The following is a 19,337-nucleotide window of genomic DNA, read 5'->3' on the forward strand; positions in this document are numbered from 1 at the left end:
TTCCTCCCACTGGGAGACAAGTCATTGTGGCTTGACAGGTTCTTGAGGAGGGTTAAACAAGACGCTCCTTCTACCTCTGCCCTTGTGACCTGTCCAATGTTACACTTCATAACACCCCGTGCAGGAAGAAAGGAAAAATATGCCCCCTTCACCTAGTCCCTACTGGTTAAAAGGGGAAGAACACTCACAGGATGTTCAAGCAAGTAAAATACACTTCAGGCTTACCTGTGAGGTGCTGGTGTTAGGGCCGGCTTCCACTGCCTGTGCAGGTATCGCAGAGGAGTCCATGCAGCCTCTGCTGGGTTTCACCGTTTTAAACACCAGCCTCCCAGCGTTCCTGTTCACGCCATTTTTAGAGACAGGAACTAGTGTCTTTGACGCCTGCTGATTACATCACATGCCCCAGAAGTGACATTGCCAGATACTTCCTGTGGGCCTGCTTGGAACACATAAGTTCCGCCCCTTCACATGTGTGGCTTCCTCTCTTCTCCTGCACAATCCAGCCATGCTGTTTAACAGGGAGAGAACAGCCGACTGCCACCATGCTGCTTGCGGACTGGAGCTCTGAGATGTACACCACGGTGTTGGCATTCCCCGTGCACTGAGAAGCAGGGACAGCAGCCACAAACCTACTGCCCTGGTGGATGTGCCGCTCTTGGACAAGAAGGTAGGAATACCGCCCCAAAAAACGCCACATGAGCCATGCTCATGAGACCTAGCGAAACCAGTTCTAGGAAACTTGTTTACATGTTCTCTGTCCTGGTAGGAGGAACCCTAGGTCTCATGGGCTGTCCTGGAAAATGCTTAGAGAAAACATTTTCAATGTAATCAGAAGCAGCTGAATACAACAGCAGACAGTAGGGACTCCTGTTTCCACGTTGCTAAGCATAAATAGAGAAATTGGATGAATTCCCTTGTTCAGTCTGAGTGTGGGGGAAGAGGGTTGAACAAGAGGAATCTATATGTGTATAGCCAACTTTAGAATAATTTACAGAATACAAGTGGATCTGTGAATGGGCAAAGGGAGAGCAGGAGCGAACACTGCAGCATAAATGGCTGAGAGCTGCAGCAGGCCAGAAGTATAGTATGAGTTATACTATCTGGCTAAATGAAAGGTAATTTAAATGAAATGTAAATTTACAATAGCTGGCATGGATTAACCCTTATTACAGGCAACACTATTTTTTACTACAACAATAAGGACTAAACGTGGTTTGCCTGGAGTACCACTTTAAAAACATCGTGATAATGTCCGGGAATGGTCAAATTAGAGTCAAGAGCTAAAGCCAATAGAGAATTTGTGGTTGGATTTCAACCCAACATGTAGTTCTTCAGCCAATCTGGAGCAGTGTTGCAAAGAGGAAGTACAGTGTCCAGTTGAGTAAAGCTGATAGAGACCAGACAGACTCAAAGCTGTAATTGCTGCCAAAAAAAATTTAGTAACTAAACGCTAATGTTAAAGGGGATACATATTAACATTAAAGTTATCTTGTGTAAATTAATTTGCAGAAATATCATTATTCTTTAAAGATTACATTTTTGTTGATAAAAAAAATAAATAAAATAAAATAAAGCTGAACTTTAATCAGCATATATTTTGCGTTACTAGGTTTGACCCCGCCCACCTTAATCATGCTAACAAAATAAAAAAAATAACCCTTTTCATTACATAAGTTATTCACACAAAAGCGAACAAGAACCATCCAACCTAGTAAGAGCATGAACCCCTCATCAAAAAGATACATCATGTAAGAAATCCAAGTCTCTCCCCCCCACCCCCCAAGAAGTACAGGAAGCATAGAAAAGGAATACATGTAGCAAAAAAAAAATGAAAGGGGATTGAAAAGAATCCCATAACAGTTAGGGAGCCCTGTCAAACATTGCAAAGAGAAAGTCCAGGCAAAAAAACAAAAACAAACGATGATTGCACTCCAGGAGTGAGCCCCCAATGATAGCTAGATGCCATTTAGAGTTGAATTGAGAGCATACAGGTGCGAGGGGGGGGGGGGCTGAGAGCATACAGGTGCGAGGGGGGGGGGGGCTGAGAGCATACAGGTGCGAGGGGGGGGGGCTGAGAGCATACAGGTGCGAGGGGGGGGGGCTGAGAGCATACAGGTGCGGGGGGGGGGGGGGGGCTGAGAGCATACAGGTGCGAGGGGGGGGGCTGAGAGCATACAGGTGCGAGGGGGGGGGGGGGCTGAGAGCATACAGGTGCGAGGGGGGGGGGGCTGAGAGCATACAGGTGCGAGGGGGGGGCTGAGAGCATACAGGTGCGAGGGGGGGGCTGAGAGCATACAGGTGCGAGGGGGGGGGCTGAGAGCATACAGGTGCGAGGGGGGGGGCTGAGAGCATACAGGTGCGATAGGGGGGGGGGCTGAGAGCATACAGGTGCGATAGGGGGGGGGGGCTGAGAGCATACAGGTGCGATAGGGGGGGGGGCTGAGAGCATACAGGTGCGATAGGGGGGGGGGGCTGAGAGCATACAGGTGCGAGGGGGGGGGGGCTGAGAGCATACAGGTGCGAGGGGGGGGGGGCTGAGAGCATACAGGTGCGAGGGGGGGGGGGCTGAGAGCATACAGGTGCGAGGGGGGGGGGGGCTGAGAGCATACAGGTGCGAGGGGGGGGGGCTGAGAGCATACAGGTGCGAGGGGGGGGGGCTGAGAGCATACAGGTGCGAGGGGGGGGCTGAGAGCATACAGGCGCAAGGGGGGGGCTGAGAGCATACAGGCGCAAGGGGGGGGCTGAGAGCATACAGGCGCAAGGGGGGGGGCTGAGAGCATACAGGCGCAAGGGGGGGGGCTGAGAGCATACAGGCGCAAGGGGGGGGCTGAGAGCATACAGGCGCAAGGGGGGGGCTGAGAGCATACAGGCGCAAGGGGGGGGCTGAGAGCATACAGGTGCAAGGGGGGGGCTGAGAGCATACAGGTGCAAGGGGGGGCTGAGAGAGTACAGGTGCGAGGGAGGCTGAGAGAGTACAGGTGCGAGGGAGGCTGAGGCACTGAAGGGCTTGGTGGGATGACTAGTGGGCAGATTTGGTGGGACAGCCAGTGGGCGGGACCCTGGGGAATGTTACTGGTCAGGCTTGGGGGGGGGGGGGGGCCCAGGCCTAAAGCTGTATAAGGGGCCCCACAATTTCTGATGGCTGCCCTGATGGGGCACCATTCCACTAACCAATACCAAAGATGGGGCACTATTCCTCCAACTAATACCAATGATAAGGATCTATTCCTCCAACTAATTCCAACGATGGGGTACTATTCCTCCTCCTATTCCCCTCAGGAACTATGTAATGGTTTTACTCCCACTGACCACCAAGCCTGAGGCACAGTTTACTTTACTACCACTGAACATTTTATACCCTCACTAGCCATGATCCGGCCCCCTAAAGATTGAAGGACAGTAAACTGGCCTTTTGTTTAGATATTACAGCAAACTTATGGTTTTCTTTCATTTTCAAACCTTTATAAATCCACAAACCTAAAATGTATTCCATGCAACCATTTATCGTAAGCAGAAAGCTAATATGAATGTAATCAAACAACCAAAAACTGTATCTCTGCACAATAGTAACATTACACTTTACTCACTTCAGAGTCTTTCTCCAATTGGCGTCTAGTCTGAATCCAAGTGTGCAGCATTCGATCGTCCACAGCCTCTGTGTGAGACAGGTCATGGGGGGAGCTCCACAGGTTTCTCTCATCATCATGGATTATACTTGTGGAGTAGGTCTGGATATTGTTGTTGTTGCTATTAAGGAATAAAGAACCATCAACATGTTAAAAGTATTCGCTGGGAAAATAAAATTAGGTAGATACGTTTATGCAATTTTTGTTTTAGTTTATCATGTTATAGTTCACAAGAATAGCCTTATCGGAAATGTGCATCTGCATACTAAATGTATGAAATGTGCAGGTATAGCTCTGTGAAACGCGGGGACAAAAAAGGTGAATGTGGAGCCTTAAAGTGGTTGTAAACCCTTACAAACCACTTTGACCTACAGGTAAGCCTACATTAAAGGCTTACCTGTAGATCCAAGAAATATCTCCTAAACCTACACGGTTTAGGATATATTTACTAAAAGACAGTCACCGCTGTCTACAGCGCATGTGCCGTAAACAGTGGTGCCCAGGCGCACTATGCCGTTAGTGGCAGCCCCCGTGCGCATGTGCGGGAGTGACATCATCAATGCTCCGGCACTGTGAGTGGCCAGAGCAGCGATACCCGGAAGAAGATGGACTCTCCGGACTACAGGGGACAGCGGTGACATCGCTGGCTCCTGTGTCAGGTAAGTGACACATGATGGGCTACTATGCGATGCATAGTAGTCCACTATGCTTTACCTTTGCAGGGAGACAAAGAAGAAGTAAACCCATCAGGGTTTAACTCGTTAAGAAACTTTAAAACATAATTTGATGTGTATAAAAAAAAAAAAAAAAATGTACAAATGAAAGATGCTCTATAATTCTGTGCCAAGATGTAAAATGGATTAGATGTGAAGGGTGTGGGTTCTAATTGAACCAAAAATGTTGATTTTTTTTTTTTTTCTGCATCAGTAAGCAAAATAAATTACATTTTTTGCTCAGCCATCATTTGCTCTAAGTGCACCCAAGGGAGACATACCGGATAAAAATGCCTTTTTAGTAATGTGTAATGCTAAGGCTGCCTTATTGTAAAATCATAAATCGGGTAGGTTTAGATCCCTCCACTGAGTCTGCCAGGTTAGAAACACCCCCTTTCACACTGCACAGAGGAACAGTGCTGAGGCTGTCAATAAGCTGGAGGTCCTTCCATCACCTTTTTTTTCTTGGTGCCTTAAGGCATGCTGGGTGACTGTATTTATACTAGTAGAACACATGTGCACATGCTCTTTGGCTGGAGAGCAGGGTCCCGGAGGAAGGGAGGCTGCTGCCCCTCCTCTGTATAGGCTACCATATGGCCTCAGGTGGTTGACCTGAGTGCCAGGGCCACAGAAGCTGCAACCCAGATGTCCTGCAGAGCTGACAGAGAGGGAGACCTACCTAGAAGGATCTGTTCCTGGGTACTGTGAGTACAAACCTAAATCTAGAGGCCTGTTCTATGGGGGCCGTCCCTGTAAACTAGCAAAGTCAATGGATGGGTGGCAGCTAAAGGGGATACTGATTAGTGTCCTGAAGAATTAGTGTTCATTGAGTCTGCTGCCAGAGCAAGAAAAAAAAAAAAAAAAAAACACACGAATGCCCTGTACACACGACCGGACTTTCCGGCAGAAAATGTCAGACGGAATCATTCTGTTGGACATTCCAATCGTGTGTGGGCTTCATCGGACTTTTTCCTTTCTAAAATTCTGACGGACCTAGAAATAGAACACGTTTCAAATCTTCCCTCTGGAACTCTGCCAGAACCAGTTCCTATCCAGAAAACTGCTCGTTTGTATGCTGTTCCGACGGACCAAAAACGACGCAAGAGCAGGTATTGGCTACTGATTAATTAACTGCCTTTTTCTAGTCCCGTCGTAAGTCATCACGTTCTAAATGAAATGATTGGACTTTGGTGTGATCGTGTGTAGGCAAATCCGTTTCGGCGGAACTCCGTTGAAAAGTCCTTCGGAGTTCAGTCCGGCGAGAAGTCCGCTCGTGTGTACGCGGCATTATTCTTCCATACTAATGCTGTATGGTTCAGCGGAGGATCTGCAATTCAGTTCAATCAAGTTAGGCCAAGTGAGAGTTCTCCAACTTTTAACTATGCACAGAAGAGGACAATCCCACAAATTCCTTCTTCTATGCATGTTCTACCAATAATATTTTTTTTTAATGATAGTCTATTGGTATTTTGGAAGTGGTTGTATTCCATTTTTATTCTATTCTTTTCTATTGTATTTAAATTTGAATTTATTCTATTTGGAATTTGAATTTCAGAAGATGGTTATATTCTATTTTATATAATTCAAAAACTATTTGAATTTCGTCCAAAATTTTGTTTCATTATTTCCGATTAATTTAAAATCGTTACCAATTGTAATTCGGATACATCTGAATTTACAAATAACGAAAAAAGTTTTGTGCGAATTTCAATTCAGGAACGAAACAAACCGCACATGTCTACTTGTACCACTTTGAGTTGGAGAGACCCTTCTCCCCCCTCAGCAGTTATATGGCTCAACAGAGAAGAGGCAATCGGAAGGACGGAGATCTCTTCCTTACCTCTCAAAACACAGAACCTACATAAAAACGACCAAATGTGGTTTTATTGGATCAATTTTGCTTTTTCAGACAAGGACCAGGCTCTGATGAGCGATTATTCATGAATTTGGGTACCCTCCATTATCACAGGTGAGAGAAGACCCTTATTATCCCTCAATCCCATGCTCAATCTCCCCGTTTAGTGGCAATCCCTTTTTCTTACATATCTGTGCCTTCTGTTATACTCTTCTTGAACCCCTTTCACCTCTTGCGCCCCCCCCCCCCATCTATTTTTTCCTAGTTGACCGTACCTTAAGGTCATTGTACCAGAAATTTTCTTACTTACAAAAAAATGCATATTTCATGTATTTCTCAGCTTTCATTTACTCAGCATACCGCCAGAGGCATACTACTTTTCTCAAAAGAATGTACTGACATATCTTGATAATTATGCCCTGTTCACATTGGAAAAGTGATTATTCTGTACAAACACTGAAATTAGAGTATTGTAAAGTAGCTTGATACTGCTTAGGATTTCTTTTTATATTGTACCAGAGCCTGGCTGTTCTAAAAGGATAAAGTGTAAAATAAATGCAAAGCATGTGATGCATTGTGACACATTGACATGGCGCCCTTCACAGTGCACAGTAGTGTGGTAGGAACGCCGCCATTGGTATGGATATCCCTAAAAAAAACATGTTAAACCTATCACAAAAGGCACAGAAAGCAAAGTGCAGTGCAGACAAAATGCTGAATTGGGACTTGGCACTCCAGCAATGCTACAGTCTTAAAAGCGGAGCTTCACCCAAAAAGAGGAAGGTCCGCTTTAGGCACTCCCCCCCCCTCTATGGCACATTTGGCATGTCATTTGTTTGGGGGGGAGGGGAGCGGGTACCTTGTGTTGACAGGTGCCTGCTCCAACTTCCACTCGGGCCGCCTAGGCGATCCGAGCAGAAATTCTCTCCCCCTCCCTGCGATCTTCTGGGACATGGCACAGGTCCCAGGAGAATGCTCAACCATTGAGGAGCCACAACGCATCTCAAATGCGCACCCGGCTGTGAAGCTGCAAGCTGTCACAGCTGGGTGCCCACACTTGTAATGGCAGCGCCGGGGAGAGGACAGGGAGAGAACCAAAAGATTCGGGCAGCCACATCGCTGGATCCTGGGGACCGGCGAGTGTTTATTAAAAATCAGCAGCTACACTTTTGGTAGCTGCTGACTAAAAAACAAAAACAAAAAAAAAAACACTAACGTTTGGCACTCCGTTTTAATATTGATATACAAACCATTGACTGTTCTAAAAGGCTAGCATGCCCCTTTTTCTCTCCCCCCCACCTCATGTGACAGTACCCAAGATGGAGATCAAGGAGAAAGTGTCCTTCGGAAGGGGGAACGAGCCTGACCCTCAATGGACCCTGGCACTCCCTTTGGAGAGGAAGTATGGAGGCATCCACTGTTTGGCCATGGAGCTCTGAAGATAGTGCTGCCAATCTTTGCCTGATCATCCTTATTTTTTGCAAAAAAAAAAAGATTCCCTTTATGTACTTTTCCAAGTCTGGAAGACATGTTGCTGGAAATATCTGAAGTCCTAGTCCTCTCTCCTTGTGAGCCTGGAGCAATAAAACATCTTTGAAAAGGCAGAAAGTGACTGGCACCCAATGTTATTTAAATCCTCCACTTCAAGTGGTTCTAAGGAATTACGGTTTTTTTTTTTTTTATCCCAATTCAGTCTCTGAAAAAAAAAAGAAAAGGAAAAAAACTGCAACATTGCTCAATATGGAGCAACACAAAATTCAGTCACTGCATTCCAAACGCTTCAAATATGTTTCATGTACACGTTGGAAGCAATACACAAATGCCATGCAAATTGTATCTCAAATAAATGTCTGCATGTTGGAAGGAAAACTTTGCATGGCCATGATTAATTAGCATTACATGGTAGCATTTCAGTGAAGTTATTCACCAGTCTCCATCAGAAAGTAGAAGACAAATACAGCTGTCTTCTTAGACGTGTGTGGAAGCATACACTGGGATCACGACAAGGCCACACTGTTAGGACTACATCTTGTCAAACAGATTTTCATTTTATTGAAGCCTAAAAACCATCCAATTTAATAGTTATAGTTTAATTATTTCCATTTCATATTTATTGTTTAATGTAAAAAATAAATACAATTTAGAAAAAGTTTGATATCTGATCCAGTATTCTTATATACCCACACTGTACTGTAGAATTTGTTTAATGAGCAGCTATAGTTAAAAAGTAATATGTACCTAACCCGAAGAAAAAAAAAAAAACGTAATAAAATTGCAGCTTACCAGTCCTTGGATATGATTGCTGCATTGTTTTCTTTGGCCACAGATGGATAAAAATTCAGCCGCTTTAGCAGGGACCATCGGTATCGATCAGCGTGTTGTCATTCCTGTCTGACAGACATCGATCGTTAGACCAACATCTGTCAGACAAGTTGGCAGACTTATCAATCAGCTGCTGCAGCCTCATTTGTGTGGATGGAGGATTTTGTGATTTCTCGTTTAGCCCGCTGGCTGAATGAAAAAAAAAAAAAAAAAAAAAAAAAAAAAAAAAAAAAAAGGGGGGTGGGGCGGATGAACCTATCCATCTATGGCCAGCTTTAGTTTTTACCTGGTGAGCTTGCCAGTAACACCCTCCATATACTAGGAAGACAACGATCACTCATTGGGGGCAGCGTTGACACCCTTGAACAGGAAATGTTAGGACTACAAAAACACCTTGTTCTCTTCTCCATACCATAGCGGGGGAGATGTTCTGTAGTCTACAGAGACCAGGCAGGGATAATAGTGCAGCAGAGGAGTATACGGGAATTTAGGAGCTCACTGGATTTCTGGCAAGATTATGTTTTTTTATTTTGAATGTATCGACCAGATTTGACAAAACACTTTGAAAGGAAGGAAGGAAGGAAGGAAGGAAGGGTTACTAAACTTACAACAGTAAAATCAGTCTGTATATGCATTAAAGCATGCTTGTTATATCATGCTTGTTGCACCATGCCAAAAGTAAAAAACAAACAAAAAAAAAAAACACCCACAACACACACACACACACACACACACACAGTGGGAATGAGCCCGTAAAGCACATGGATATTCAATTCAGGCTAAGTCTGCAATGTGCAAGCAGTGTAACCTCTACTGGTCAGCACAGCGCAGCCCAGGAGGAGTTTCTCCCAAGCTATTGGCTAAGTAACATTCATCAACTTATGTCAACGTGTTTGGACACTTTAATTGCTCATGTTAAAAAAGTCAATTTCAAAAATACTACTGCTGTTAGATAATATATTTAGTAGTAAATCCTTACATATATGCAGTGACGTGACTAGCCTCAGGTAATGCAGAGATGAAACCAATCCTACATACAGCACGTTGTACCAATTTATCTGCAGCACTCTCTTCTCTACTGCAGCTCAAAGTACAGAAACGTTTACAGCTTGTCTGAGCTTTAGAAGGGGAATGGCAGAAAGAAGGGGGGTTACGCTCTGTAAATCTCAGTGGAAGTGCTCTGAAATCTGATTGAAGGGCAGGGACACACACCCTTCACAGAGCACACAAGAATAGAGTGAAGATTGTCAACAACAGACTGTGTGCTGAAGCTCCGTCCCTGTCACCATTTTTCTCTTAGACCTTGTACACACGGTCGGACATTCTGCCAACCAAATCCATTGGATTTTGTCCGACAGATTGTGTCCGAAACTGTTGTATACACACGGTCGGACCAAGTTGTCGGAAAATCCGATTGTTCAGAACGTGATGACGTTATTTCGTTATGACGGGACTACGGAATCTCCGACCACGTGTACAAGGGCTTAGTGTGAGGAAATCCTGTCAGAAGTAAGGATAGCAGATAGAGGAAGGAAGCAGCACACAGAAGTGACACATGCTCTGAATTGAGACAAGTACACACTATAGAGGGATATGCTTTGTTCATATTTAATTTCAGAGGTTTACTACCACTTCTAATATAGGCGACTTAAAATAAACTGAATGTCAAGACAGCTCAAATTAGTGTAACAAAAACGGGGGGGGGGTTCCAAAGTTGCAATGAGGAAGGGAGGATGGGGGAAAGCAGGAGAGGGGGAGGGAAGGGTTGTCCAGTTTTCCAGTGGGGATTGGGAGTTAAGAAAATCCTTTAATCCTTTAAGCCGACCATAGATGATTCGAGTCTCAATCGGTTCAGCAGGGCCATCGATTGACTGCCATCGGCTATAGTCGCTAGCAATAACTGTCTTCTCCTGGCAGGGAGAGCCATCAGCACCTCCCCGACAGGAGAACACAATAGCTTTGTGGGAGGGATTCTCCCATCAACAGTCAGTCAACCTATGGTTGCAGGAAAGAAAATTGCAGCATCTGACCCAAGTCAGAATTTGTTGATAGTGACAAGTCGAGAGTATTGTTTATCTCCCAAACTAGGGGCAAAGTCAGGGTTGCTTATAAGAGGGGCCTAAGGCAGGCCATTGATGATGTGATCTCCTTTCCTGTAACCATGGGTTGCAAGAAAGAAAATCACATGATGTCCCCATCAACACTGACTTTTCTGATTGGGAAATCCTTCCTGTGGAGCTATTGTGTTCTCCCGAAGAAGGCAACCGTCCTTTCCGGGAGAACACAGTGATTATCGCTAGCAGCCATAGCCACTGGCAATAATTGCATGCTAGAGATCTGACATACCTGGGTAAATCAGCCTGTCCATAGATGGATGGAAACTTGGCCGGTCCCTGCCAAACAGGCCGAGATTCAAACCATCTATGACCGGCTTAAGTGTGATGCTATTTTCAGAGCTAGATTTATGGATGCCAGAGTTTTGAGGAATGGACCAATAATAGGGTGATTTTTTAGAGCTTTAATGTTATTTTCCTTTACCCTAGGAAGACAGCAAAAGGTTTAATGTGAGTTTGCCTATTCTGGAGCAATACATTGGTTCTACATCATTCCAGGACTCTAAAGTGGTGGATCTTTATCCCTGTACATCCTTGTTCAATGCTCTGGGCCGACTTGACTCCCTCCATATCTCAGCTAAGACATATTTGTCTAGGACCAATGCTATTTACGCTTTCCATCTGGAAATAAATGTAACAAGGGGTTCCCTCTCTCTTCTCCATGCCCACCTCTCTTAACCGGTTCCCGACCAGCGCACGCCGATGTACGTCGGCAGAATGGCACGGGCAGGCATATTGGCTAAAGATACGTCCAATCTTTAATGCCGCCCTGCCATCGCGAGCCCAGAAAAATGTGTCAAAAATGTCTGATGTGTCCACCATAATGTCGCAGTCACAATAAAAATCGCTGATCGCCGCCATTACTAGTAAAAAAATAAATATTAATAAAAATGCCATAAAACTATCCCCTATTTTGTAAACGCTATAAAACTTTTGCGCAAACTAATTAATAATCGCTTATTGCGATTTTTTTTACCAAGAATATGTAGAAGAATACGTATCGGCCTAAACTGAGGGGAAAAAAAGTTTTTTTTATATATTTTTGGGGGATATTTATTATAACAAAAAGTAAAAAATTATGCGTTTTTTTCAAAATTGTATTTTTGTTTATAGCGCAAAAAAATAAAAGCCGCAGGGGTGATCAAATACCACCAAAAGAAAGCTCCATTTGTGGGAAAAAAGGGACGTCAATTTTGTTTGGGAGCCACGTCGCACGACCGCGCAATTGTCAGTTAAAACGACGCAGTGCCGATTCACAAAAAGTTATCTGGTCTTTGACCAGCAAAATGGTCTGGGGCTGAAGTGGTTAAACATAATTTTTAACCCGGATATTCCGGATAGCCTTTCCTACAATAACATGCATCCATGGTCTCGGGCGGGCATTTTTCAACTCCGCCACCTAATACATCCTGTAACTCGCAAATGAATCTCCTTCCAAGATCGCCAAACCAAATTTGATATATCCAAAAAGCTTTTTTTTTTTTTCTTATCTTCAATTTAAACACTACTTCCATTCCGTATTGCCTGCCTTGGCCCTAGAAAAACCCAATGCCTTTGAAACGTTATGTGCCCAAGGCCCATACAAACCTGGTCTCATATCTTCTATATAGAAGATTCTCCATGACTCAAATCTGCCCACGCTAGATTCTCATGTATAGATGCGGAGATGGGCCAAGGTACTTCCAACCCCTTTATCCCTCCCTCAATGGTGGGAGATCTGGACCTCCATATCTAAAGCTTCCAGATGCGTGGAGCAGAGAGAGACAGCCTACAAGGTCCTCATGTTCTGGTATAGGACCCCAGAGGTTATCCATAAACATGATCCCTCTATATCCCAGAAATGCTGGAGATGCTTGCGAGATATGGGAACACACTACCACATCTTCTGGGATTGCCCATTCATTTTGCCATTTTGGTCCTCGGTCCAATCAGTGCTTCAGTCTGTGCTGGAGATGGACTTCCCAAAAGACCCGGCTCACTACTTGTTAAGCCTCCCAGTACCTGGAATATCTAAACATGCCAAAAAGTTGATGTCATATATCCTCTTAGCCGCCAAGAGAGTAATACCTACCCACTGGTTATCTCCCAACCCCCACGCAATTTCAATTGATCTTGGCTGTAGCACAGATATGTAGAATGGAACATATGACAGCGGTGACGCATGACTCCCTGCCTCAGTTCTCAAAGATATGGGATCCCTGGGACAACTCCTCTTTCAATCCCGAATCACTATCCTAAACTGCTGTCAAATCTCTTTTCTATATAAGATGATAGTGATATTTCTCAGCATCTTGTTTGCTTTTTCTTGTTTTGTTGAAAAACTTCAATAAACATACAATTCCAAAAAAAAAAAAAAAAAAAAAAAAGGGGGGGGGGGTGGATCATCTGGTGATATTATATAATATTAGGTGGTAGCTGCTCCAAACAAACTATTACCTTCTCTAATGAATGCGCCCACTGGGAGCATAGTATAAACTGTATTAGCTACATACAGTACACTGCTCTGTGTTCTGGCAGCAGGATGGGGACTTTCCATCCAATTTTTGGATTAAAATCAAGTCGGGCTGAGTGCTGCTCAGCCATTCACAAGAGGCTTTGTATTTTCTGAATAAATACAAGGCTCCCTCTTATTGGCTGAGGTAGAGAATGACATCATGATCTCCACCTCAACCAGTCACAGGAAACCTTGTATTTATTCAGAAAGTACAATGCGGATGAATTTTGTTCCGAGAGGTGGACTTGAAGCTCGTGTACCGCTGATGAAGCACAGCACTGTGTATTGTATGTAGCTGACGTTGCATACAATAACGAAGGTAATAGTCTAGACTAGCTTGGTCTAAAACTATTTTAGAGTGACAGAAGAAAAAAAAAAAAAAAAATAAAATAAAAAAAAGGGTGAAAAACTGTGCTGCAGCTGCCCCCAAAGCCCCACTTTTTCGTACCTGAACCCAATCGTTCCAGTGACAAGCATGAGCCCAGCAGCTCCAGCCATTGTCTTGGGTCCTCGTTGCATCGATTGATAGCAGCAGGAGCCATTGGCTTCCACTGCTGTCAATTAAATTCATTGACATGTGAGCTGGGGGGCAAGGCAAGCCCTGCTGTCTATATCAGTGGACGTAGCAGCAGGACTGGGGAGCACGTCCACACGAGTGCCCCCTCATGGAAAGGGTCTCTCTATGGGGGCATTAGAGGTGGAGCCAGGAGCGTAAAACCCTTGCACAGAGCAGGTAAGTATAACTTTTTTTTAAACAAACACACACTTCCTGGAATTCAGCTTTAGGCCCCTTTCACACAGGCACCTCCGCTAAGTGGAACTCTCATACTCGGGGGGGGGGGGGGGGGAATCTCTCCACTGAGCAGGTGGATGACCGGTTCATGTCCTCTCCGCTATGCAGAGAAGACACAGACACAGTGCTGCTCTCCCCCATGGGGCAATCAGATGGAAACAGACCACCTGTCCATTTGCATCCACTCCTATCCAGACAAATGGAAAATAGGACCACGGCTGTTTTTGGCAGACAGGATCAGATGGTGGCGGACACATGTCTGCTGATACCCGCCACTCCATAGAAGAGATTGGAGGGTCCGATCAAGTCCGCCTAAAAAACCTGATAAGTGGACCTGATTGGATAACCCATTTGAAAGAGGTCCTCTATAACTTCTGGTCATTAAAATGTATACCTTTGTGTGTCAGTTAAAGTGCACTACAAAAATGCATAAAAACCTGCAACAATACTTCTGCACTCTTGTTCAGTGGGACCACTCATACCTGCAGATTTTTTTTTGTTTCTGGTAGCCAAAAAGAACACGTTTTAACTTCTGTTTTACATAACTTTCAATATAAAGTGATATAAAAATATACAAAGTTTAAAATGCAAGGAGTCTTGCATAAGGATGGGCTTGGGCTTGTTCGCACACTCCACGTGCAGCGCCCGCCAGGAAGTCGCGGCACTAATATCTGCAGCCGCACATCGGGAAAACGTCTCATTGTCTGTGATCAGCGCAGTGCTGACTTCCTGGCAGGTTTTGCACGTGTAGTGTGAGAACACGCCCAAGCCCATCCCTAGTCTTGAAATACAAAGACAAGCTTGTCCTCTAGGTTTGATAAAATAAGGTGATCTATGCAGGTAAATCATTTCAGCTTTGAGCTGCATATACTGCAATAATGCTACTTAGGGGGGGGGTGGGGGGTCACCAAACCCCCCCCCCCCACACACACAGCGTGTCTTTCACGTACATAGTTTTTGTTATTAAGGCCTGATTCACACCTATGCAGGTTGCAGTTTCCATATTGCAGGTGGAATTTGCATTTTTCAATACACACTTTTGATCCATTGAAGTCTATGTTACCAAAAACAAGTCTCTGGCCCTTTCCATAAAAATGCACACATGTGAATTACATCTATAAGAAACCATGTTAAATGGACTATAGTGCGTTTCTGCAAAACTGAAAATGCAAAAAAATAAAAATAAATAAATAATGCATAGGTGTGAACCAGGCGTAATGCAATTCAATAGGCAATGTCCTAGCAAATAGAATTGTGTTTTGGTAATAAAGTGCAATGCTTGGGCCAAAGTGTACCAACCTTACTGTTCAGCGAATCCTGCAATCAACATGAATAAATTCTAATTTGGTGCATCAGCTGCCCCTCCTCCTCATTAACACCTGAGCTTAGTGTTGTGCAGTTCCTGAAGAATTCCAATTATTTTTCAAAAGGCTCATTCACACCTGAGCTTTGTGTCACATCGCTCCTGAATCTCAAAAAAAGTGCATGAGCAGTAACACACACTTTTGAGCCTTTAAAGCTTACCATCATCCCCATATTATTGTAGACAGAAAGAGAAGAAATGCCCCCTTGGGACTATAAAAAGGTAACCCCTAAAGTATTCTTTAAAAAAAGTGTCTCTTCTATAATCTCAAGAGCATTGGACTTTTAATATGTTGGAGAGAATCATGCATGTTTTAAAATTCTTAAATAGAAACATGACGTATGAATGCCAGATTTTATTTATGTGTTATGCCGCCTAACCATTTTTTTTATCATTTTATGGTTGTTACAAATAACATATTTAAAACGTAACCCTTTTTTTTAAATGTGCTTCTATTTAAAAGTCTATGGCGCAAAAAACATATACCGTAACTCCTATACTACAAGTTTGTATGTACAAAAGAAAAAAAAAAGGAAAAAATCTAATAAAAATACACTTACGCACAAAATGTTCATGGGTAGGGATGAGCTCAGGCGTGTTTGTATGGTCCACGTGCAGAGCCCGCCAGGAAGTCGGTGCAGCGCTAATCACAGGCAGTGAGACATTGCCCCCGATGTGTGGCTGCAGAGACCGGGCAATGTCTCACTGCCTGTGATTAGCGCAGCGCTGCGATCACTTCCTGGCAGGCTCTGCACGTGGACCATGCGAACGCACCTGAGCTCATCCTTATTCATGGGGGGATCATACGCAGCTGGAAGTTGTTGGTACTCCATTTGATTTTCAGTTTACAGGTTCCAGAAGCGTAATAAATGTCCTGAAGAAAAGGTGAGGTCTGGGCACTCCACATACCACAAGTATTAGGTTATTAAACCTGTCCAACAATCATGTTTTTCAGGACTCCTGACAGGCAAAATGCTTTCACACAAGATTCTTGGAGGGCCCAAGGTTGGAAGAAATGCAATTTTACATTTTTATTTTTTTTACAAAATAAAATTTTTTTTAAAAAAAGTACTTACTTGACTAAAGGCTGCTTCTCGTTTTTCGGATAATCGATGCACCCCAGTCTCACACAACAAAGAGCGCACAGCCAGTCCTTCAGCCCCATGGATTCTAGAGCAAGAGAGGAGACATGAAGTGAGCAGACTGAAGGCTCACCTTCCTCTTCTTTCCGCAGTCACAGCATATAAAGCGCCTATCAATATGATGATTGTCTACAGAACCAAACGCTCAGGTACAATGCACAGTCCAATATAATTGTTCAGCTCTAGCACAGAGTAAAACATTCTCTTGAAGAATATAAACTGGAGAAGGGGAGGTTAGTAAAAAGCTCAAGATCTCCGTCATGTGGTTAAGTAACTCTAACCTGCTTGACAATCAACCATTTCTAATGCTAATTACTTATTAGCATTTGTGTGGAAGGTTTTGTAAGAAGCACACCGCACAGCCTAGTGCAAGCTCAAACAAAACATTGCTGAATGGCCTGTCCCTCAAACTAGTTGTGTAACTGGAATTTTTAGTTTAGAGGATGATCTTGTATTGTAATGAAATGTTATACAATGTATTTTGTATTGAACTGAACAAACCAACGGGGATACCTTTCTTTGATGCTAAGGCTTCATACACACTATTAGATTTTCTGCAGATTTTTGTCTTCAGGTTTACCAAAACCATATAATATGAGGTCAAACCTTAAGGCTGGAGTCACACCTATGCATTTTTAGTGCATTTTGCAGATTTGCACAACAGAACGTGCTCCATAGGAAACCATGTTAAACGGACTGTAGTGCAAAATGCAAAAAGCACTAAAAGTGCATAGGTGTGACTCCAGCCTAAAACTGCATAGGTTCCAATTTGTATGCAATCAGACAGGGCCTTGCACTACATGGTTTTGGTAAATCCGAAGACAAAAATCTGCAGAAAATCTAATAGTTGTGTATGGGGTCTAAGGGAAATTCCTGGCATTTGTCCCTGGGATTGTTTCTGAATGCTGCAGGGTTTTTTGTTTTGTTTTGTTTTTTAGCCAGCTTTGTAAAGAAATTCGTTCAGTAAACTAATTTGTTTTTCAGTAGTCCAGGCATCTTAAAATTGAATTCGCATATGAAAACAGTTTTACCTGCCAAAAGGATTTGTATCACTGTCCATCAGGTCCTCAGATAGCATAGCCTTGTCAAGAGCGGGGACTTGATCTTTCTCTGGTGCAGTTTCATTTCCACTTACAGGTCTCCTCCCCTACCCTGGGACTGTATTACTGATTGCAGGGCTGCATTTTTGTCTTTTATATATGCTTGGAGTTCAGCTTTTAAAATTGTATTTGTAGACCATGTTTAAGAACTCATTGGGGTTTATTTACTAAAGCTAGAGAGGGCAAAAGTTGTCACAATTCTGCAGAAAAACTAATCAGCTTCCAGGTTGTATTGCTAAAGCTTAATTAAACAAGCTGAGGTTAGAAGCTGATTGGTTTCTCTGCAGAAGTGTGACTACTTTTTCATAGCTCCCAACTGTCCCTGATTTCAAGGGACTGTCCCCGATTTGGAGCAATGGCCCTCTGTCCTTCATTCCTCCTCATTTGTCCCTCATTTTGGTCTGATCCATAAAGTTGTATATAAAATGCACTTTTTATCCATCAAAAAGTGTTTCCCAGGGCTAAACTTTTCATCTGTTTTCTAAATTGCTGCATTTGTAAATTCCAAAAGCCAATATAAAGGAATAGTAATGGTTAAAAAAAAAAAAAAAATGTACTTGTGGGTTTAACCAATCCCCTTGTGAATGGTCTTAAACCACCACATGCTGCATGCAGGCAGCCCATGTAAGACACAGCTTCTCATCCCAATTTGACATTTGGAGCCACTCAGTCGCACACCTATTAAATTAGGGTGAGCGACTGTTCGTGCAGCTGCTGCATTACTATAAAATTACATCGGCTGCCTGTGTGCAGCAACTGGTGACTCAAGCTGCATAAACACACAGCCCATTCATGGCCTCTTGGTAATGAGGCCTTTAAGGAAACCTGTTGCTTAAAGCGGAGTTCCACCCAAAATGGAACTTCTGCTTTAAGTGATGGTGACCCCCTGACGTGCCCCATTTGGCATGTCATATTTTTTTTTGGGGGGCGGATACACTCTTTTTAGAGGCATCCAGCTCCCACTTCCTCCCGGGGCTCTGCAGCACCAGAAGGAAGTTCACCTCTCCCGCCCTCCCTGCAATCTTCTGGGACACGTCACAGGTCCCAGAAGATTGCCTGCCCGTGAAGCCACAGTGGGTACCCACAGTTAGCATGCTGGAGCCACAGAGAGGAGCAGGCCTTCGTACACTCGCATCACTGGACCATCTGGACCATGGGATGGGTGAGTGTCTGATTATTAAAAGTAAACAGCTATACTTTTTATAGCTGCTGCTTTTTTACATTTTTTTTTTTTTGGGGGGGGGGGGGGACTGTGCTTTAAGGAATGAAAGCCTGGCCATACATTATACAATTTTCCTTTTTAGCTTTACCAAAACCATATAATATGAGGTCACATCTAAACACTTTCAATTTGTATGCAATCGGGAAGGCCCTTGTACTACATCATTGAAGGTATAGCTTAAAAAAATAAAATAAAAATTGTATAATGTATGGCCAAAATGTCTGTTACTTGGCTGTCTTTGACCTACGGTAAATATTTGAGTCGCTCACATGGAATAAGCATTCAGCTACCAAAGTGAAGAGATATAAAGCTTCTCTAACTGAAATTTCCTACAACAAAAAATAAATAGGTGGGCTCTCCTTTTCAAGGCTTGATTCACATCTATACATGTTGCTTTTAAGCATTCCTGCAGTGTTATGTTTTTTTTTCTTTTGTTTTTTTTTACCACAATTTTGCAGCGAATTTTTTTTTTTTTTTTTTTCGTGGGGAAACGTTGTTGTCGGGCAGATTTAAAAACGGAAATTGTGGCAACATCACGGTGAAAACCCACTGCATGCTTCTGCAGCTTCTCCATTGAGATCTATTGAACAAAA

General features: G+C 43.6%; 1 protein-coding gene across 4 annotated transcripts in view; it reads right to left on the reverse strand.

Annotated features, from left to right (window-relative positions):
• MREG (melanoregulin) overlaps window positions 1-19,337 on the reverse strand; it is a 120,821-nt gene that overhangs the window by 15,932 nt on the left and 85,552 nt on the right. For 3 of the 4 annotated variants that reach the window (XM_077448321.1, XM_077448322.1, XM_077448323.1), the window contains 2 exons: window positions 16,357-16,450; window positions 3,588-3,747 (listed from right to left, as the gene is read on the reverse strand). In XM_077448321.1, coding sequence (XP_077304447.1) covers window positions 3,588-3,747; window positions 16,357-16,450 — 254 coding nt within the window. Of the gene's footprint in view, window positions 1-3,587; window positions 3,748-16,356; window positions 16,451-17,453; window positions 17,476-19,337 lie in introns of those variants that run through there. The other variant, XM_077448324.1, reaches the window with a different exon arrangement.

Source organism: Lithobates pipiens, unplaced genomic scaffold (genome assembly GCF_037356315.1).
Source record: "Lithobates pipiens isolate NorthernLeopardFrog02 unplaced genomic scaffold, aLitPip1_a1.2 Scaffold_22, whole genome shotgun sequence".
NCBI lineage: Eukaryota > Metazoa > Chordata > Amphibia > Anura > Ranidae > Lithobates > Lithobates pipiens.